The 22,098-nt window shown below is 42.7% G+C and overlaps 2 protein-coding genes across 12 annotated transcripts; one reads left to right on the top strand and one right to left on the bottom strand.

Annotated features, from left to right (window-relative positions):
* Window positions 1-38: 38 nt before the first annotated feature.
* On the bottom strand, window positions 39-9,914 carry TIPRL (TOR signaling pathway regulator). The gene is made up of 7 exons (XM_064410050.1): window positions 9,679-9,914; window positions 7,138-7,317; window positions 6,206-6,305; window positions 5,003-5,134; window positions 4,500-4,595; window positions 3,753-3,815; window positions 39-3,069 (listed from the first exon to the last, which is right to left on the bottom strand). The coding sequence occupies exons 1-7, from the start codon at window positions 9,777-9,779 to the stop codon at window positions 2,920-2,922; spliced, it is 822 nt and encodes a 273-aa protein (XP_064266120.1). The 5' UTR covers window positions 9,780-9,914; the 3' UTR covers window positions 39-2,919.
* An 18-nt stretch (window positions 9,915-9,932) lies between these two features.
* GPR161 (G protein-coupled receptor 161) lies at window positions 9,933-22,076 on the top strand. 11 transcript variants are annotated; one of them, XM_064410031.1, is made up of 9 exons: window positions 11,866-11,985; window positions 12,620-12,709; window positions 12,917-13,204; window positions 14,021-14,110; window positions 14,204-14,615; window positions 15,141-15,865; window positions 17,354-17,458; window positions 18,703-18,822; window positions 20,133-22,076. In XM_064410031.1, the coding sequence occupies exons 5-9, from the start codon at window positions 14,248-14,250 to the stop codon at window positions 20,378-20,380; spliced, it is 1,566 nt and encodes a 521-aa protein (XP_064266101.1). In that variant the 5' UTR covers window positions 11,866-11,985; window positions 12,620-12,709; window positions 12,917-13,204; window positions 14,021-14,110; window positions 14,204-14,247; the 3' UTR covers window positions 20,381-22,076. The 11 variants fall into 11 exon arrangements, with proteins under 11 accessions (XP_064266094.1, XP_064266097.1, XP_064266091.1 ...); XM_064410024.1 differs by lacking the exon at window positions 11,866-11,985 and adding an exon at window positions 9,933-10,001 and having other exon boundaries at window positions 14,021-14,615; XM_064410025.1 differs by lacking the exon at window positions 11,866-11,985 and adding an exon at window positions 9,946-10,032 and having other exon boundaries at window positions 14,021-14,615.
* The last annotated feature ends 22 nt before the right edge of the window (window positions 22,077-22,098 follow it).

The raw sequence follows: 22,098 nt of genomic DNA, 5'->3' as shown, positions 1-22,098 counted from the left end.
GCAAAGTCCTACTAGCAGCCAAAATTCAGCATCACAAGTAGTTATTTCAGTTTATTTTGTTCAGTTAAAAACAGAATTGTAAAACGTTTGGTACATTTTATTTAGCAACATACAATGAACAATGTAAACTGCCACATAAAACTCGACACAAAACAGCTGGAGAATCACCCCACTCCCTCCCCGCCAAAGTTATTTATTCAAAGTGTTACTTCTCTGTGGAAAATTTGTGTCAGAGCACTTGCTGTAAGCCAGTTTATACCACTGCTTCTTTGTAATCTGCCTGGTGTAAGACAGTCACAAAGTGTTCTGATTTTGAACTTGTTGTAACTGTAACCTCCTAAAGGTGTTCTTGTGATTTCCCAAATATGTGTCTCAGTGAAATGCAAAGCGCTCTTTAGCATAGACCGAGAGCACCTATCTACAGTCAGGATACAAATCAATTCCATAAAACTTTACCAATAGGTCACAAATTAGGATGTATGATGGACAAGAGAAAACACACAGTATAAGCTAAACATGCAGAGCGCCCTTTCCACTGCTCCCTCCCCACTCTGTGGCTTTCCCCCACACTATTTCAGACCAAATGAGTTTAATGTTAGCATCACTGACCAAGCTCAAATCACAATCTGAATTAACAAATGCAGATATAGTTTCCTTCATGCCAGCACTACATGAGCTCTGCTCCCAGTCATACCAGCTGTAAAAGAGTGTTTTTATAAACTCTAAGCATTTATTAGTATACATGCCTTCGAGCAAGTGCCATGATTTACTTCTACCAGAAAAATAACTCTTCATCCCCATTTGTCGTTCTCTTCGTTTTCACTCTTTCCTCACTTCCCTCTATTAATGGAGGGAAATGGATTAAAAAATAATCTTCCATTACTAAATGGATTTTAATCTATTTGGTGCTGCATTCATTTGTAGTCCCTTTCTTCATCCTGACACTAAAATGTTTAGGAAACAAGGGCAGGAAGATGAAAAAAAGCCAAGAGAATTTAGGACTGTAACAGGGAACATAAGAGGACCTTGCTTCTATTTCAAAGTGGTCATAAATTCATTCACCCAGATCATGTCTGATAATTATCTGGTAATTATCACAGCTGACAACTTCTTTCAGAAACTATCAGTTCTCTTCACTTATCTTATACATAATTTTTTAGCAGTAATCGTTTCCAAAGAATTCCAAAGATAAGGCTGAAGTTGTATTCAGGAAAAAAAAAATTCTAATCAATAATTTTGTACAAACTAATCCTCACAGTCTCTCTGTGAGGTAGGCATATATTAACTCTCATTTTTACATACAGGGAATGGAAGCACAGAAAAATGTCTTCCCCATGGTTAGAGTAAATCAATAACACAGGAAAAACTGCAGTTAGTTCCTGCCTTTTTACCTGCTGTAGAACTCACTAGACCAGGCTGTCTCAAATAAAAGTGAAATCAGTGTGTTCTTTTTAATAAGGAAACAGTCATTTACATGGCAGTACACTTTTTTGCCCCAATAAAAACCTCAAGGTCTTCTCTACATGAAAACCACTTCACAAAATACATTATTAAATACTAGGTTTTGTGGTGTGTTGCTGCTAGTAAGCCATGCGGTGTAGAATATGAAGATTTTTAAACAAAAACCCCAAGACATCAGAATGTCCATGTTCTTATCTGCAAGCACCTTGCACCACAGGGCCTGCTTTTCACTGCACTTACTTGCTTCCTGCACTGAGTGTCAGCAGCAAACCCAGGCAAGCCTGCTTGGCTGCCCCATTCTTAAGCCAAACCAGTAATATACTGCAGAATTTCCAAAAGCAATACAAGTATTCAGTTTCAGAGTGTTGAAACCATGACTATACAAGTGATCACACTTCTACCAATACTAGAACTTAGAAGAATTTTAAAATAAATCAAAATTATGCATCTGGAAAACATGTTAGCATCCTTCTAAGGCCACACAGGATCTCATTTCTAAAACTGCAAATACCAGCACCCTTTAGGGATCAGACTTACCCAGCCTTAAGCCTCACTGCAATTTTGCAACTTGGCTATCAGGGCAGTAGAACCGGCCCATGTGGGCACATCCAAGAGAAGGCCAGTGCAGGGCAATACCTTTCCAGCATCGTACATTACCAGAGCAGCACAGGGACCTCAAGTGAGAGTCCCAGAACTGCCCAGAGAGTCCCAAAACTGCCCACAGAACTCCAGCTGACACCAGATTAAACCAGCATTTGTGAAGAGACTTAGCAGTGTCTCTCTGTTAACTTCCAGCTCTCCTCCTGCTCTGGCATTAATGCTTCACAAATAATTTTTACCTTTATATAGGGTCAAACAAATATACTTTTTTTCCCTACACTTAAACCTATCTCAGATGAAATGAATATTCTTAGGTGATACCCTGGATCAGAAACTACAAGAAGTAACTTTGTTGGTTACCAGTAGGGGAAGCGAAGCAAAATGGGTAGTCAAGGATGTACAGATCAAAATAAATGCAGCGGATTTTTTTTTTTTTTTTTTTTTCCCCCTGTGGATTATTTCTCAATAAAAATAAAATCACGCCATTTTTACAACTCTGGCAGTTTCATAGTATCTGAAGCAGCAATGACAAAATCTTCATAGAATTGTTAGTGTTTGGGAGTCCAGACAATACTCCTGCCTGTTTGGTGAACTAAACAGATCCCAGATTCCCAATAGTCATTTCTCCAATGCTGCTGAAAACTGTAACTCACCACCAGTCTATCATCAACTCCAAACACAGGTTAAAAAAAACACAAACAAAAAACACCATTAGCAAAACCTGTTTGAAATGTTTCTTCTAAAGGCTACAAAAAAATTAGCCAAGTTCTTCATTCCACTAGTAGTGAAACACCCCCCATATATCAACAACCGCGATCACATAATCTCCAGTATACTTCAAGTCCTATAAAGTCACATTTATTTAGACTTAGCACATGTGGTTTCCAGTGATGTTTCTGGTTTAGGCTCCAGCTTCTCTGGGAATTCTAGTTTTTCACAGATTGTCTCCTTTATGGGTAGATACTGAGAGATCTCATTAGGTTCCGTGAACAGGGAAGGTGGAACGTTCTAAAAAGCAAAAATTTTACATTAAATGAGTGAAAGAAAAGAGGGGATAAGAAAAAGTATTCCAACTCCAAACTACTACAGACAATTTATAACTTACTGAATGTAAACACCACTACAGGCAAACTTTTTAGAGGCAAACTAAAAGTAAAGGAGGAGAAAACGTACAAGAAAATGAAAGTTCAGGTGTTTGTCACGAATAACAACCACAGCTGCAACTCCAAATATACCACAAATTATTCTGAGCCATTACTAGAGTTTTAAGGTGGCCTATTAATCTCAAATATTTGAGAAAAAAATGAAGAAGTCTATTACCAAACAGATCTTAACCCCTAACATGGGTTGGAAGCATACAACCAGCCATGAAATTTAACATCATGGGACATGGAGTACCTGATTCTGCAGCTAAACAGTTCTATGAAAAAATAAAATAATAAAAACATTTTATGACCTCAATAGTAGAAAAAATGTCCTAATCCCATACCCTGTCATGTGATCTGAGCATTTACAAAATGTAAATCTGCTCTAAAATCACCAAAACAAAAGCTGCATAAGCAGAAAGAACTTTCTTCGGTATTAATTCCAAACCAAACAAAGAAGCACTTAAGAGACAGTATTTTCTATGCTGACCATAAAACTAAAAAGCACACAGAAGGAAAAGAACCAAAGTTTTAAAAATCCAATACCTTTAGACTTGATATTTTGCTTTCCCTGGATGTGTATTCTCGCAACATGTAGGTCTTGTCAGCCTAATGGAAAAAATCAATCATCTGGTATCAGTAAAACAAGAATTTTAAATACATTTAATTTAGGAAGCATTGGAATTTGGTTGACCACAAATTTTCACCTAGGAGAAGAAATGTACGTTCAAATTCATGAAGACAGATGACAACAATGTTGTTTTTTTCCAAAAACCACCTGCGTACATGTTTCAAAAAAATATGACTGAATATGCTTGTTAATTTTTACTCAGCTAGAACTCCTACACATCTACTCAGAAATACCAACCCCCAAATCTTAACATCCTGTATTATTTGGTGAGACACCAGAACTCAATGTACTATGGACAGTTGTTTGCAAGTTACCTAATAGAGTTAGACTGCAAGTGTAAGACAAAAATAATGTACTTGGAGACAAGACCCTATTGAACCCTTTACTGCTGCCTATTTTTCCTCTTGTACTTCCTTCTCTAATCTGTGTCTGTCAAATGTATTTAAATGATTACATCACATGAGGGGTAGCCTACTCTGCTCATACATATGGCATCCAGCACTCAGTGGCTAGCTCAGCACTACCACAATAATAAAATACACTCGGAAGTTTTTGTGCTCCCAAACATCAGTATTAAATTAGAGGAATATCACTGAGTCACTGGAAGTAAAATGGCAAGGGAACATCTGTAAAGTAATTAATCATGGAAAGTAAGGGTTTACCTCATGATGAAGCCTTGTATCATTCATCCTGATGAGTACCCCATCCACTCGCAAGAAGAACCTCAGCAGCACAAAAAAGCTGGACGGCATAACTCTCTGCAAAAATAAAGATGGCCCATTCAGCACCTTACAAAGGCTTACTTTAAGCATGTACTTGTCTACATCAGATATTCACAATGCAAGACAATATGAGAAGTTTTCAAGAATGAAGTCAAAGTTTGGGCGGTTGATTTGCTACAGCTATGACTGGGCAGCGGGGCAGACAGTGTCTCAAAGGACTGTTAGGCAGGACACAGGAGACAAAAGATTTTCCCCTGGAGCACATGACAGATGACAAAGGTTTCAAGACAACATCTCCAGTAAGATCATATTTGTAAGAGCAAGGATGAGGAACTTCGTGCTTTAAAGTTTAAGTCCCAGAAAAAACAACATGCAAAAAGCAGCTTTGCATTAATCAGCCAACTGAGTCCCCAGGTATCTTTTATACACCTCCCAATACTCACTACTTTCACACTCAGACTTGATACTCCATGATCATGGAGTTCATCTTCAAACAGGAGTACTTCTTCAAAAAACATAATTTGTTCCCTGGCTTTCAATTTCTCTGTATTTATGTGTTCTGTTGTAGGAACAACCTAGAGAAAAATATTAAGAGCAGTTAGGATATTAACTTTTTGCCAAACTACATAAAGTTTGTTCTGATATTTTGAATTCCACAGTTTTAATAAGGAAAAATCTTCTAGGGCACTAAGCTTAAGACACCCCAAATTTCTAAGAGAAAAAGTTAAAATCAAAGTTTCCAAGAGTTTCTTCTGGAAAATTCTGACTAAACTTCTCTCTGGGTACCAGGCTCAGTAGGGTTTCAACTACAAACAATTCTGCTTTCTTTAAAAACATTTGAAGATGTCTTGTGTTCAACATACATATGAGAAGTTCAGGTTTATAAATAGAATTCTGTGCATTTAGCACCCGTAGCCCACAACACACCTTGAAAAGGATTCTAATAAAGCTTTTCCATGGAAATCAAGTACCTCTATGTTTTGCATCTCATGGTCTCCACAGACACTTCTGGTGTCCAAATACTATGGACCAACATTGTTCATTTCTATGCTGTACTTTTAATTCCAGCACAACTCAAATGATCTCTGACTAAAGCAATTCTAGTGAATTGATACAGATTATCAGCTTAGTAGCAAGCAACCTGTATGCAGTAAACAGAAGCTGGGAACTTCAGTCTTATTTTCACAAAAATAAAGGCATGGGGGGGGCCTGTGAGTTTAAATATGAGGAGTTACTGAGCTGCTGATGCAGAAAAATATCAGACCACTGAAAGCAGCCAGGTCAGAAAACAGACAAACATGCAAGCAGCAGAGCATGAAGGCACTACAGAATGACACAGCTGATAGTTCTGCTGTATGTGAGCAGCTTGAGGCTCCAGAGCAGGCCCCTGCAAGAGCTGAAGCCTCCCATATGCTTTAATTCTAAAATGCTTTAAGACACCACCCACCCTCATTATTAAAATAAGCCATTATTTGATTAGGATAAATTGAGCTGAGAGACATGAGAAGCCCAAATTACACTTTGAAATCAGAAATTACAAAGCACAAAAGATTTTAAAGAAGCCTACTGAAAGGTAAATAACAGCTTTAAAAAAAGTTTGACTGAAGCAAGATGCAGTCATCAATTAACAAAAAGAAAATTATTACCTTTAATGTTGCAGTATCTCCCAGCAAAGTTCCTTTGTAATCTGTTGTGTAAGTCCAGTCATATGGCTTGACAATTTCCTTACTGTGCTCAGTCTCACTCCTCAATAGTGAAAGAGAAAACAGCTTTGTAGTAATTGCTTCATAGCAATTGTCAAAAAATTACAACCTCACATATGACTGTGCATTAGAATTCTGACACTGTTCCTAATGAAAAACAGCAGCATTGTCTGAGCTGCAATCACAATGTCAAGACTTAATCATGGTTTCACATCTGTTTCCATAATAATTCTGAAAACAATTATGAGAATTCTTGATCTATCTTAGTTCTGACTCATAATAAAGATTCTCACGCGTTATTGCTGAAAAATTTTTATTTCAAGATGAATCTTTCTTTAAGTAGGCAGAAAGTGATCTCTTGACAACACACAGCAATCATTAACACTGCAGGATAACTTTGTTTTCAGGATAACTTTGATTTGTTTCTGTGCTTTATTTCCAGATGCTCTACAACTAAATCAAATTTGACAAATACTAAGCATCATAATTAGTTCTCATGCATGGCAACTGTTCTGCTTTATTCCTAAGGCCAAGATTTTGAACATGTACAGCACTTTGGAACACCACACAATACAGTCCTGCAATGCTTAAGGCTCTCTGAGTTTGAATAAACAGAAACAGCATTAAGTCATGTTAAACTTGACATTTACTTTAAGAAATCCATGACACAGCTGAAAAATACAGCTGACCCAATTTGACAGAAAGGACGATGACAGCAAAGAAAAGCAAAGTGTCCTCTGTGATCACATGCTGCATCTAGAGTAGAATCAAATGCAATGTGGTCCTCAAGAGTTCAGTTTGTTCCTTTAACTACTGTATGACAGTTCCAGAGACAACAACCCAGTACTTGCCCACTGGTGATAAAAATACTGTACCTGCTCTCTTGCCACTCCTCTGCACAAGCGACTTTGATCATACCTTGACAATTATTGACACATTTTAAAGCATCTGTAGCATTGAACTCAATTCCAAAACCATGGTCATGCTGTATTCTTAGGACATTGTCTCCAAACATCATCTCTGGTAGGGAAGGCATGTGTAATTCATCAGCCAACCTGCAGAGAAAAATGAGAAGCATCAGTCAGCTGATCACAGCTAAGTGAAAGCAGTCCTTGTTTTGGAACTAGGATTCTTTAGACCATGATAACTTAGAAGACACATCACCAGGTTAATCATTTCACCTGAAATGCAGACTCATTGATCTGAAGTGACTTTTCCACCAAAAAAAATACTCCTAAAACATTCCTTCGCCATCAGGCTCAGACAAAATTCTCACACATGAGGAATCAAGAGTATCTGAGAAGAATGTAGAAGCAATTTTCCACCTGTGCTAGCAAATCCCTGGATGGTCAGTGGACTAACTTCAGTAGGTGCTCAAAGAAACCTTTAGGAATAAGGACTCATCATATGCAAGTTTGAATTCACTGCATAATAGCTCCAAATTCAGAAGCCTACAAAAAATGTACAATCCTGGCAGAGTATGTAAAAATTGCAGAAGACACTACTGTATTCTGCTGGTAGAAGACACATACTGGCACGCTTCCTAAACTTTTCCTCCTCGCCTACCTGACTTCCCAAGATCAAAAAGGAGTATCTGAAATCTGAAGAGAAGAAAGCTTTAGGAAATACACCTATTTGAGTGAGGGGAGAGAGAAGAGTGTCCAATCATAATGTTCACATTGGTAACAAGACATTCCTGAACAAAAGTGGTTATTTCTGTAACCCTGAATACAAAAGAACAGTGTTAACCTAACTAAAATAAAAACAGTAAATTCACAGACCTGGAAAATAAGATTCTATGTTTTTTCCCAAAGAAGGCAGAATAACATTATGAACTTTTCCATTTCATCAAGTGTAGGAGCCCTTGACCTGCAAAACCCAACCCCTGCATAGAAAAGAGTTCTTGGCTATGGCACATTTAATCCTTCACCTTTCCACACAGGTTGCGGAGGGATTTTTGGAATATATATTTGCCAGAAATAAAATTCCTACAGATACTAATAATGTGCCCCAAGCAATAAAAAAGACATAATGGATCACTATGACCTTGTTGCACCTCCTACAACTGGCCTCAGCTCATTGATACAGCCTGTGCAGATCCCTCTGCTGAGCCTTCCTACCCTCCAGTAAATCAACACTTCTACCTAGCTTGGGGTCATCTGTGAACTTACTGAGGGTGCACTCAGTCACCTTGTCCAGACCATCAATAAAGATATTGAATAGGACTGACCCCAACACTGAGCTCTGGGAAACACCACCGTCGATGGGCCACCAGCAGGATGTAACTCCATTCACCATCACTCTTTGAACTCAGCCATCCAGACAATGTTTTACCCAGCAAACAGTGCACCCATCCCAGCCATAAGCAGCCAGTTCCTCCCAGAGGATGCCTTATTAGCCTCAGAAAAGGTAAAAGCAAATGAAAGTACATTTAACAAGACTGATGAGATTTCTATGTATACTGAAATTTATTCCAGAAAACGAAACTGAGAAGTATCTGCCAAATCCATCCGCCTTTAAGGTCAGTTATGGCACAACTGAACTCTCCAGTTCCACATTAGCAAATTTAACTTAAGTAATTGATGCTGATACAGAAACATTTCCTCCAATGATTTCAGTGGACTTGAAAGTCCTACAAGAAGAGAGAAAATTATAAATTTTTAATGAAAACCACTATCTTAAAAGAGGTTTTACCAAGACATGGTAGGAGACAGTAAAAATATTCTTTTTCAAAAGTAATTTAAAAAATCAGGCTTCTAATTAGCGGGTCTCAGTTCACAGAGATCTAGAGATCCAAAACCATTATAATTACACAATCAAAATGGTCTGAGTTGGAAGAAACCTAAAGGTGAAGTTCCAACGCCTCTGCCATGGGAAAGGATACCTCCACCAGACCAGGTTGCCCAAAGCTCCATCCTGGCCTGGCCTGGGATATCTCCAGGCCTGGGATATCTCCAGGGATGGGGCATCCACAGCTTATCTGGGCAACCCGTTCCAGGGACTCAGCACCCTCACAGTCAGGAATTTCTTTCCTAGGGTCCAATCTAAATTTCCTCTCAGTTGGAATCCATTCCCCTTTTTCCCCGTACTATATGCCCTTGTAAAAAGTCCCTCTTCGTCTTTCTTGTAGGCTGCCTTCTGCAATCATTGAAACAAAATTTTGGAAATTACCTGTAACCCAAATCGCCCGAGTTCTCCAGCCAGAGAATCAAGCTTGAAGAGAAGGAACAACCCCGGGAGCCGAAGAGCGTCTCCCCCGCCCTGGGAACGCTGCGTGTTTCCTTCGCAAGGCCACCCGACGCCCCCAGCCCCTCGCTGTGACGGCCGAGGCCGCAGCCCCGCGGTAGCTCCCCGAACAGCGGGGACACGGTGCTGTGCTGTGTCCCCCTGCACCCCCAGCCCAGAGTCCGCCCCACCTCTCGGCCTGCGCCGACTTCATGATGTGCGTCCGGGCGGCGCTCAGCTTCCACGGCCCGAAGGTGAAGTCACGCCGGCTGCTCTGGAAAACGGGGTGCATGGCGGCCTCCTCTTCGCCGAGCAGAAGATAGGAGGCGGCGGAAGGGGCGGAGGCGGCGAAGCCCCTCTCCTCCCGTCTGCTCCCGCACAGCACTCACGGCAGCGCCGGCGCCCCCGGAACCGCCGCCTCGGAGCGTTTCCGCTTCCAGGGCCGCGCGGTGCGGAGCCCCGGCGGCGGCGGAATCCTGGGATGCATCCGGGAGAGTGTTGCCAGCAGGGCGAGGTAGAGGATCCTGCCCATCTGCTCAGCTCTAGTGAGCCCACATCTGGAGTGTTCTCTCCAGGACGGGAGGGACATAGAGCTCCTGGAGCGGGTCCAGCAGAGGGCAGCGAAAATGATTAAGTGACTGATCTTTGTTAGGTGGAAGGGCTGAGGAAGCTGGGCCTGTTCAGCCTCGAGAAGAGGTGGCTGAGAGGGGCCCTCATCAATGTGTACAAATATATAAGGAGGGGATTCCAAGAGTATGGATCCAGGCTCTGCTCAGTGGTGCCATGCAATGGGACAAGAGGCAACGGGCAGAAACTGATGCACAGAAGTTCCCCCTGAACATGAGGAAGAATTTCTTTACTGTGCAGTGACCAAGCACTAGAACAGGTTGCCCAGAGAGGTTGTGATGCCTCCACCATTGGTGATATTCCAGACCTGTCTGGACACAACCCTGTGCCATGTGCTCTGGGATGACCCATTGTGGCCCTTTCCAACCTACCCAGTCTGTGATTCTGTGAGGTGATATGGGGGGCAGATGGGTGAGGAAGGGGCATCCACACTTCTCTGTGCTTCTGGAGCCACCGTGGGGAGAGTGGGGCTCTCCAATCTCCACTGCCCAGGATGAAGAGCCAGCAAGCTCACCCAAACCCCTGTTTCAGTGAAGCTACGCTGCAGAAGCTAGCGGAGAATGTTGGTGTGCCCCACAAGTGCTTGTGCCTCAGCTACTTCCCCATAGGTACTTCACCAAGAGCAGTGGGTAGGAGCAGTTTTGGGGAGCTCTGAAGCCTCTGGTGGTCCTGGGCCATCTCCATGGCCTCACTCACAGTTGCAGCAAGCATTGCCTGGCTCCATCACACAGGTGCCCTGTGCTGTGTTAGTACACACACATGTGTGCACACAGAATCACATCTGGGCAAGGTTAGAATGGGGCAAAGTGGATCATCTGGTCCAATTTCCCTTTTCAAGTAGGGTCATCCCAGAGCACATGGCATAGGATGGTGTCTAGACAGGTCTGGAATATCTTCAGTGAGGGAAACTACACAACCTCTGTAGGCAACCCATGCACAGTCATTTGCATAGGAAATATGTTCTTCCTCACTTTCAGGTGGAACTACTGTGCATCAGTTTTTGCTCATTGTGTAATCTCTTGTTTGATACATTTTTGAATACTGTCCAAAAATGGTCTTTTTAAAATGTCGAAGTGCAATGGTGTGGTAAGCTTAAAAAAGACTATAGAAAAGTATCAGTAGAACTGATTGAGAATGATGCATCAGCTTAGTATTCCAGCACTGATGGGTGGATGCATGTCTTGCCTTTCTGCATCATCAAAAGAGCAGACTAACTCCCTGTGGACTTCCCCTGGCACAGGAACAAGACATACAGTCCAGCTCCTGCTGTTGGAGCATTGGAGAAAACGGAGGCATCAGCTACAGAAAACTGATGTCCACAGCATTAAAAACTCCACAGAGCAATCAAAATATAGCACAGCTCACATCAGGGCAGTCACCCTCTGTGCTCAAGGGTATTGCCAGGGAAAGGCAGAAACTAGGGAGGCACAAGCACAGCATTTAATTTTTGTTCACCCTTTATACTGACACTATATCCGATGTCTTGCTTCAGATATGCGTGTGGGAAAAACTTTTCCCCAAATCTTGTGTTAACTTTAATAGTGTTTCGGGGTCTAGGAAGTCTAGCACCTAGGCTCTACGGCTGCCTGGCACTACGAGCCGGGGCAAATGACTTGACTTTATCCAAGAAAAGTACTTTTCCCCTCCCTTTTAACCGAGTTCCCGGGGACGCCCCCGGCGCGGCTACGGAGAACATGGCGGGCGGAGGGGGCGCGGCGGGCTGAGGCGGCGGGGCGGGACGGGACGGGACGGCGGGAGGGGCAGGCACGGGGCCGGGGCCGGGGCCGTGCCCATGGTGGGGCAGGCCACGGCGGCTGACGGGGGTTCCGGGCGCCCCAGCCAGGAACGTCCCGCTCTGGCGGCGGCAGGCGGTGAGTGCAGAGCCGGGGATGGGACAGAGGCGGCGGGACGCGCTCGCCACCGGCGGGTGGGGGCGAAGCGATGGATGCCCGGGGCGGAGGACCCTGTTCCAGCCCTTTGTTCACTGCCGGAGGGAGCGCAGGGGCAAAATGGCGAAACCCCCCTTCCCCACCGTATTTACAACTCGGTCCCACTCGCTTCGTGGGTGTGCGGGAAGCCTGACCGCGGTGCCTGCGGCCGGGATGGGATGGGATGGGATGGGATGGGATGGGATGGGATGGGATGGGATGGGATGGGACGGACGGGACGGGACGGGACGGGATGGGATGGGATGCTGTCCCCGCCCTGGGCAGCCCTGGCCCGGGGGGGCCGCCTCTGCCGATGTCGCTTTCTCCCGCCGTGAGGGGACGGGGCGCTCCAGGTGCTCCGGGCATCGCTATCGCAGAGTGTGGGCGCGGGGGAAGCCGCCTTTCCAAAACCCGCTACGGCCAAAAAGTGTTGGAAAGGCACCCAGAGGTGCAGGCATGCTGAGAGAGAAAGAGATTCGAGGAGAAGTGTTTTTGCACACATCCTCAGTCAGAGGGAAGAGCTAAGTTACATTTTTTTCAAAGCATGGCCCAGTAATGTCTTTAATTATGTTCTTAGGAGAGCACTGATAAAAATGGAAAAAAGGCGTCTTTCCAGACTGACAGTGCTGCCTAATGCCATAGCAGCCACACAGATGGAAGCATTTCTGTAAGTACTGTCTGGGACCCATGTCTGGCAGAGTTGCAAAATTAGCTAAGATAACTTTTCTGAGTCCCATCCCAGAAATGCTAAAATCAACTTTATGTTCACTGATGGACTCTTTTACTATTTTTTCTTCTTCTTCTTCTTTTTTTTTTTTTTTTTTTTGTCTGCATATTTGCATTTTTTTTGTTTGTTCATTATGCTGTCCTACAGAGAGGTGAAGGACTGAATAAAGTAGGTAGTGATTGCCATTTGAAGGCAGCAGGGAAAAGAGAAATTGCTAAGGAATTGGAAGAAATAACAAGGTTTCACAAAATGAGGCTGTGAATCAATGGAATAGATGCTAACACTGAGAAGTCAAGGATTAAAGGTTCTCAAGCATTTCTGTGGCGTGGAGCTCATCTTAATGCAAGGAAGTATCTTTCAAACCTCATGTACAGAAAGCCAATTCCTCCAGTCCTTTGGTGTTGGCAGTAAAATACAATCAGCAGTGTAGCTAAGGTGATTATGAACACGCAGAAATGATGTTGGGAGAGTACATATAGTGGTCCCTGAGTCTTTCAATGTTACTTAGCAACTGTTAAGGAAGAGTCAGCAGGGTGTAAGACTGAACTCTAGGGCTGTTTGGGTCCAATCCAGCTAGCTCTGGACCCTGGCCCCTCGCAGTCTTACAAGGACAAAAGTGAAAGACTACAGGCGCTCTTTCCTCTCAGGATGATCATCCCACTTTATTGTGGAACCACTCCAGGGAAGTCCAAGGGAGGCAAAGAGAGGTCAGAGGTTCCCTCCTGGGAGATTTTAAGCCCAGGGGAAGGGGGGCAGAGGAGAGGAGCTACAGCCAGTGGGATACAAGTCAGGAGAGGGGCCAGAGGAGGGGTAGACCAGGGAGAAACCACCACCACTGGGGCTTAGGGCAGAGGGGAAGACCATGTGATATGAGAGGGGAATCCCATGAGGATACAAACATACTATTCAGTGCAAAATACCAAACCCAGTGCAAAACAACTAAATAAACTATTTAGTGCAATAAACAGCAGGTATGACTAGCCAGGCATCCATAGAAACCAGCAAATGCTGTATAGGCAGAATACAAGGTAACTATCAGGACAGGCAGAATTTTTTTAAAAATGTGACTTCCTTTAAAGCAAGATAAGGAAAGATACTTGATATTTGTCTTGTTTCTTCACTGCCTAGTTGAAGGGGCTGGTAAGTAGGATTTAGAAACAAGTAAGATCTGTAGAAAATTTTAAAGTAAAATGTGCCTATTTTCTTTCTTATTTCCTCCCCCTTCACCTTTTCTTGTCTTCCCTCTTCTAGGCTTGGTGTTATCCTCTTTGGTGTGCCCACAGGAAATTTACTGCCCCTTCACTTGCCCATCTAAAATATGCAATTTCTTGCATACTACAGGTAAATTTCAACAAAGGCAAAAGGGCCTCCAGTCTTTGGAAAGAGTTTGAAGAACTATTACCTGAATGTTTCTGAACGTTGTTCTGCTTCTAGCTGCTCAGCATGTCTTGGCTGCTCCAGATCTGCACACTCTGACCATGAGCAGCAATTCCTCCCTCAGCAATGGAAAGGGCCTGAGGAACCTGACCACAGAGGAAGATGGGGCAGTCAGAGTCACCGAGTCCATTGCTATAATTGTCATTGCCATCTTCATCTGTTTGGGCAACCTGGTGATTGTTGTTACTCTATATCGCAAGTCATACCTTCTCACCTTAAGCAACAAATTTGTGTTCAGCCTGACCCTCTCCAACTTTCTACTCTCCGTGCTGGTGCTGCCTTTTGTTGTGACCAGCTCCATCAGGCGAGAATGGATCTTTGGGGTTGTTTGGTGCAATTTCTCAGCCCTGCTCTACATGCTGATCAGCTCAGCCAGCATGCTCACTTTGGGACTCATAGCTATAGACCGGTAAGCTGCTCTTTGGTAATGAATTGTAACAAATTGCCTGGTCCTCTCATAGCGTAACCACTTCTTGTTCATAGAGTTGAGAAGCACTGCAGAGGGTTACATGGTGTACTGATGGAGTATCGTTTTTACTTCAGCCCCTCATGAACTTTTGATGTGGAGCAAGAGAAAATGATGTCATCAATAATGGAAAATGCAGACATTCATCCAGAGTTTTTTAAAGCTCTTGATGGTATAATAACATACTATTTGATAAACATGAAATAGTGACTTAAAATTCCAGATTATACCCTAAGCTCACACCTTACTCACACATAAGAACAGATTTAATGGTTGCATTTGTGCCTTAGCCAAGTTTGACAGTCTTGATTGCAGTGATACCTACTTTTACATGTACCTGTTTCTAGAAACAGGGCTTCTGAGCCTGTTTGAAGAAAAAAGAACTAGATATCAGCATCATTAAAACATGTTCTTTTCTTTGTTTATGTCTTTTATTCTCCTGTGGACTATTCTTTTCTTGCCCCGCAGGTACTACGCTGTGCTGTACCCTATGGTTTATCCAATGAAGATAACAGGCAACAGAGCAGTGTTAGCTCTTGTTTACGTGTGGCTGCATTCCCTTATTGGCTGCCTCCCTCCCCTTTTCGGCTGGTCCTCCTTGGAGTTTGACCAATTCAAGTGGATGTGTGTGGCAGCCTGGCACAAGGAGGCTGCCTACACGGCCTTTTGGCAGATCTGGTGTGTGCTGCTGCCGTTTGTGGTCATGATGATCTGCTATGGATTCATATTCCGTGTGGCAAGGATTAAGGCCCGCAAAATTCACTGTGGGAGTGTTGTCATTGTGGAGGAGGACTCACAGAGGAATGGGAGGAAGAACTCCAGCACATCCACGTCCTCCTCTGGCAGCCGAAGGAATGCTTTCCAAGGGGTTGTTTACTCAGCCAACCAGTGCAAAGCTTTCATAACCATCTTGGTTGTCATTGGGGCTTTTGTCATTACGTGGGGACCTTACATGGTAGTAATAACATCAGAGGCACTTTGGGGTAAAAACAGTATTTCCCCTGCTTTGGAGACCTTGGCTACATGGCTGTCCTTTTCCAGTGCCATTTGCCATCCGCTAATTTATGGGCTGTGGAACAAAACAGTGCGCAAGGAACTCCTGGGAATGTGCTTTGGGGATCGGTATTACCGCAAGTCCTTTGTTCAGCGGCACAGGACATCACGGCTCTTCAGCATTTCCAACAGGATCACAGGTAAGATGTGGCTGCAAAAACCACTTTCCTAATATCACCAAGAGCAAGGCTTCCTGTCTGCCTGTGTTTGACATGTTTCAGGACTCTGTAAAGAGAGTTGGATGTTTCTAGAATTTTTAGCAGTCTTTTATCAATCAGGTTACATTTGAAAGGAGAATTTTTCTCTTTTTTATAGTTAACATCATTCTACTATAGTAAAGCTTTCTCAGGCAGAGAAGACATAGTGATGATGTTAATAAAAATAATTTATTTTCTTCTTTCTCAAACATTTTGTTTTGTGTGCTTCCATTTTGCATTGCCCAGATTTGAGCTCTACCAACAGTACTTTTTACTGCACTTTTTCTTTGATTAATGGCCTTATGCTACAACTCTCTAAAATCCATTGAGGTTCCACTGGCATAACTTTCTGCAAGTTCAGCATTTAGGATTAATAGTTAGGAAGAAAAGATCATAAACAAAGTAAATCTGTGTAAAGCCATAGAACTATTTGATGTGTTCCCAAGTTGCAGACTGAGACTTCCAGTTGCTCAGTTTGGTGGCTTGTTTTTTTTTAAAGTAGCAATGCAGTGACATTCAGATTTTTAATAATTTCCTTGGTCGTGTTCAGAAGCTTCCAAAAATAGAACATCTTCAAGGGATATTTCATGCAAAGGCAGGAACTGAAGTTATTTACTTGGGAAGGATGATCTAAAATGCAGAAGGAAGATGAGAGCAGCAAGGCATCCGTTATCTTTTCTGCAACTTGGGAACACTGGGAGACACTGTCATGTAAATGAAAGAGTTATGGAGCTGTAGCCACATAACCTCCAGGAGCTTTGGCAAGTCTGTATCCAGGAAATGCTGTGACTTAATACATTGGAAGCTGAGGTGGGGAGGGAAAAGACAGGAAATGTCTTTCTTTTTCCAAGCGATAAACTTGAAGCTGTCAGCTTCTTATCAGATGTTTTAGTTGGAGGCTGATAGGGAGGAGAAAAACATTCCCAAAAAAATCTCAAGGTGGGATCTAAAGCAGCACCTTCGTAAAAATCACACAATCTCCTCTCTTCTTGTTTTGGAGATTTAAAAGAACTTGGGTATCTCTGTGCCCCTACCTTGCTCCTGAACTTCTTCCCCACACTAATGGCCTGTCACAGCTGCTGGTGCCTACCAGGTTATTCTCTTTCTAAAAGATGCCTGGCCCATCTTCCAAACCATGTGAAAAAATATGCTTGGTGCTCATCCTGTCTGGCTGACAAAACACACACAGTTGCAGTAAGAGTGGGAGGGAAATGGTGTAGAGAGAAAGGAGACTTGCCTTTCCAAACCTGAGAGCTGCTGACTGGATTTATAAGATGGGAAGTCCAGAAGCTGTGCTCTCTGCTTCACCAAGGTAAGTTTTATATGCAGAATAATAAATAAGGCAGTAGAGTGGGTATTACTGGAAGAGGTTTTTACCTTTGCAAACTCTTTAATCATTCACTGTGTAACAAAAACAAAACTTTCTTGCAGATTTGGGACTATCTCCTCACCTTACTGCCCTCATGGCAGGTGGGAGGCCACTGGGAAACAGCAGCAGCACAGGAGACACAGGTTTCAGCTGCTCACAGGATTCAGGTAACTGCAAGTTTCTTGGTCCCTACTTGGGCAGAAGTTTGCACTTGGCAGCAGTCTTGTATACAGCCAATGTTTACAGCCACACATGCCTCCTGGTGGACAAATTACATGAAGCATCTGTTGTAGCTGTTCCAACAAAACTGCCGCAGTTGCTTTTTTCCTCCCTTGCCCTCAATAGATTTAATTGCAAAATGCAGCTTACAGAATGATGACAGTCCCTTGGTAACGTGTCCTGGGAACAAGACTTCCTACTTTTGCGCCCTTCTCCTTCAGTTTCTGTTGTTCTTTGGAGACTTTCTCTGTATCCACAAGGAACAGAGCAACAAAGTGAACAATGTCCTTCCCTGTTTCCTATTTTGTAAGATACCTTGTCTTGATCATCCTGCAGTGTAAACATGAACACTTAGGATGGTTTCAGCTTATGGTTTCATTACTACTTAAGATCTCTCAATTGAAGATGGTTTGGAAAAGGGAAAAAGAGTTCTGATGGTAATTTTCTATCCAGATCTGTTGCTAGATTTTTCTGGCAGTTGACTCAGCTACCAGTCCTTAACTGCAGTAGTTATTTTAGAGAGTATTTCTGCTCTAGAGACACCAGAGGGTGATCTTTTAAGGGTTGCTTGGTGTAAGGGGTTTGTTTCCTACTTTTGTAAAGGAAGTCTGTGGAGCTGGGATTTATTTTTGGTAGTTGTTTTGTGCTGGTAGTTTTCTGTCTGTTGTGGATATTCTGCAGTTGTATGTGATAAAGGAGAGCAGCCTCCTGGTAAACCTGCCTTAGTTAAGAGGATGTGGTGTTACCATCTTGTGACAGCAGTTTAAGCAATTGAACAAAACTAAAGCAATACCAAAATGCTGTTAGAAGTGCCACCGCTGGTTAAGGAGGGAGCGCTAAAAATAACCTGGGAATAGATACACAGTGATCCACTGTGAAATACTGTTTCACTTTGTATGCTTTTACGTGAGTTACTAAAGAGCAGAAGGAAGCCTTAGTCCCTCTTGTGTGTTGCTTGCTGCATGTAATACATGATGCTGGGACCTGCAATGCCCAGTCTCTAATGAGAAGATTTCCCAATCCTTTCAGTGAAAACTGTCCTCATTCTTTTCCTGTGCAGTGTTTAATTTGAGCTGAAATTTACTCACAAAAGCTGGGTTTAGACATCTTTTGAAGGAACTGCTGAAAATATTTTGTCACCATATTGTATCTCAGTGTTACTGTTTTACTTGGGGATTCTTGCTCTTTTCAGGAACAGATACAATGCTTCTTGAAGATTATGGCTCAGATGGCCCTCATGCCCCACCCTGCATCTGTCCCCCTCGAAGGAGGAGTTCAGTGACATTTGAAGATGAAGTGGAACAAATTAAAGGTGAGTGTTGGGGTAAGTATGAAAATGCTCAGAGTCAACTATACTGAATGCTCAGGAAACCTCACGGGACCTTGAGAATTGTCTTGAAAAGTATCTGACCACTGTGTGCCTTGACAAACCTGATCATTCATGCAGGTACAACAGAAAGCAAAATCAGGCCTTTCTTCCAGATCTCAAGTAGCAGCAGGCAAGGACAAGAGTTAGAAGCTGCGATTCCCTGCACATATATAAATTAAATTGCACAGCAGTATCCTCTCTCCAATTTCACTCATCGTAGTGGCTGTTACAAGTTTTGCCTGTATTGTGTTTCTTGGGGAATATATTTTCCTGCCCTCATATTTTGGTTGCATCATCCCTGTGTTTCTCATTTTCTGTCTCTTCTCAACTTTATCACTTAGAGACTTGAAATTCTTCCATTTACAGACTTTAATGATCTGAATATAATTTTATTCTGTTTAATTTAATTTTTCGTACTTAAATTCTACTTTGCTTTACTAGGTGTGTTCTTCAGCAGGTATAGGTGAAAACAGATGAACCACATGCAATTTTTTCAGTCAGCTTGTTGCTTCTGGGCTAGCAGAACATTGCAGTGATCATCTATAAAATGTCGGAACATTAATTTTTGCTGATAGTTATAGTAATTCCAATAGAAGACTTGATAATAACAACTGAATTTTCTAAACAATATGTGATTATGGACATTATGAAAATGAGCATAATGCCTTTAAGAATCAAGTAATAATAAAACCTGAAATTATGGAAAACTATTCTATAGAATTTTTAAACATCTTGGCAAAATTTCCTTTTGCCCTCTTCCCAGCATGAGATTTATATTCCCTTGTATAAACACATTAGCATACATTTTCCACTATCTTTCTGAGTGATTACATAGGAGCAGACATCTAATTTCTTGTGAGAGTGAAAGAGGAAAGTCTCAGTACACAATTCCCTACAGATTCAGCAATTCTTCTTGGTGAGTCTCAGGCTTTCTGTCAGCGTCCCTGAGGCTTTAAAGTATTTCAGCAGCCTCACTGAAGAGTTACATTTAGGATGAACTCTTGTATTGGTCAACATGTTGGTGGATGGAGAGGTGTACAGATGCTACAAAAATAGCTTCAGTGACACAGATTATCCAGGTCTGAAGCTCTGTAAGCTTTGCGTTCATAGAATGGTGTAGGAAGCTTGAGTATTGTGGATGAATGTGTAGTTCTTTTGCAGAGGGAATGATCATGCCTTTACAACAGGATCTATATTAGTTTTCAAGCATTTACACAGCCATGCTTACCAACTGTTACCTATTTTTTTTCCAGAGGCTGCAAAGAATACTGCTCTTCATGTAAAAGCTGAAGTTCATAAATCTCTGGACAGTTATGCAGCCAGTCTGGCCCAAGCTATAGAAGCTGATGTGAAACTCAGCCTGTTTGGGGAAGATGCTTTACCAGGAGCCCTGTTCCCCTCATGGACTCTGGCAGGAAGCAGTGGGTACACCCGGTGTGGTGCCAGACCCCATGCCAGCCAAAGACTGAAGCTGCAGAGCATCGATGAAGGGAACATTTGACACAAGCACTGGAGTGGGAAAACAGAATGAAACCACTAAGCAGGGCTAACTGCAGCTGGTAGTGTTTCACCAGAACCAGGACACCTCGTCAGGATGTTTCCAGTGTTTTTTCACATGGAAACAGCTGGGTTCTGGTACTTGCATTAGCATTTTACAGCAGTGTTAGTTTACTGGTTGGGGTGCAGTTGACTCTTCTGCCACATCATTATCATACAGCATATAGGAATGCAGGGCTTGGTTTTGTTGACCACATCATTAGTCAGTTGACTCTTGGGTCCATTGGCCAAAGCTGATACAGGAACAAAACAGAAAAGGTATGTGCAGTGTTTAACTCATTGTTACATCCATTGACATCTGACCACAGGATAATCAGCTGATACTTGATAGTTGGAGTGCTCTGATAGGAGCTTGTGCACTGGATAAGACATAAAGCCTTACTCCCAGCTGAGCAACATGGACTTCGCTAAGGACAAAACCTGAACTTTTCCGAGAGCAGATTATGGTGCTATTTACCTTTGCTGGGGGATATTTCTGTCTGTTCAGCCATCAGAATGCCAGATCTGACATTAGACTGTGTTTTCCTTCAGTGGCATGGGACACCAGCTCTTCTGGATGAATGGGAGTAAACAGTTCCTCTGTAATGAATGGGAGTAAACGTGCTGGGAACAGCACAGAGGTGGGATTTGAGGAAATCATTAGTGCAGAATTCTTGGTTTCTCTGAGAACTTCAGCTCATGTTTTGCTGTTATTAAAAGGGCACTCTGTGTCTGTGTTAAACCTGACAGAATATAAATATTATCACTTCATATTCAGGGTTCATCTTCTAGAGAGAAGAGAGCTGTTTTTGTTTTTTTTTTAAATCATGAGGGAATGTAGTATTTAAGCTGTAGTTACCTCAGTGCTTCTATTGCTTGGAGTATTAATTCATTAATCTCAAAAATAAGAACATTTGGCACTTATATTGCACTTTGCATGTTCTTAAGACATTACCTTGTTAGGCCTTTGTGAGAGGGTTGATCAGCCCCACTTGCCAAAGAAGGGGAACTTGGCACAGCCAAGCTGCTGGCAGGCAGTGAAACAAGCTGCAAAGGTGGCAAGTTTTGTAAGGAAAAGAGGGAAGAGGTGGATCATTTGAGTATATCCAGCTTGAGGAACCTTTCCATGCCTTCATGGACTACCCCCTTCCTTGCTTTGTGGGGTTAAAGCCCTGCCTTACTGTGTATGTCAGAGAGGAGACATAAGTGAGCGGGATAATTCCTTGGTGTCAGTAGCAAATAGACTTAAGGACCAAGGGTTTGCATTTGTTTACTCTGTCTGATCCTCTGTGGCTCTACCTTTCCCCAGAAGTGCTTTGGATGAGGTTTTGCCACAGATTGTTTGGAAATCAGGAGCAGGATGTTTCCATCTGGGTAAAAACGGAGTGTACACTCATTAAGTTTTGTCTTTGTATGACTTACTCAGAGGCACAGAAGCAAAGTGTTGTGAGGCAGAGCCTCGGTCCAGTACTGTATTTCAGCACAAGCTTATATCCATCTCTGGACAAAGCAACTTGATTTTCTGAACAAGCCTGAATCCCATTGCCTTCCCATGTAAAATATAACTGCATGCCTAAAATTCAGTACATGGTTTGCTGGTTTAAGTACAGGCTGTTGGAGCAAGAACACTTAAGCTCCAGAAAGATGGCTCTTAGTGTAATGCAGGAATAAATCAATTAATAA

The sequence above is a fragment of the Passer domesticus genome, chromosome 2 (assembly GCF_036417665.1).
Source record: "Passer domesticus isolate bPasDom1 chromosome 2, bPasDom1.hap1, whole genome shotgun sequence".
NCBI classification, from domain to species: domain Eukaryota; kingdom Metazoa; phylum Chordata; class Aves; order Passeriformes; family Passeridae; genus Passer; species Passer domesticus.
The sequence above is the reverse complement of the archived record's forward strand: the minus strand, read 5'-3'. Positions and strand labels throughout refer to the sequence as shown.

Bases quoted from the DNA above. Each gene is read 5' to 3' on its own strand.
- GPR161 (XM_064410027.1), top strand. From the start codon at position 14,176: ATGTTTCTGAACGTTGTTCTGCTTCTAGCTGCTCAGCATGTCTTGGCT. The intron at 14,616-15,140 runs GTAAGCTGCTCT...CTTGCCCCGCAG, and splicing joins GGACTCATAGCTATAGACCG to GTACTACGCTGTGCTGTACC. The intron at 18,823-20,132 runs GTGAGTGTTGGG...TTTTTTTTCCAG, and splicing joins TGAAGTGGAACAAATTAAAG to AGGCTGCAAAGAATACTGCT.
- TIPRL (XM_064410050.1), bottom strand. From the start codon at position 9,779: ATGCACCCCGTTTTCCAGAGCAGCCGGCGTGACTTCACCTTCGGGCCG. The intron at 5,135-6,205 runs GTAATAATTTTC...ATTTTTCTCTAG, and splicing joins GAGATACTGCAACATTAAAG to GTTGTTCCTACAACAGAACA. The intron at 4,596-5,002 runs GTGAGTATTGGG...TTATTTTTGCAG, and splicing joins CAAGTCTGAGTGTGAAAGTA to AGAGTTATGCCGTCCAGCTT.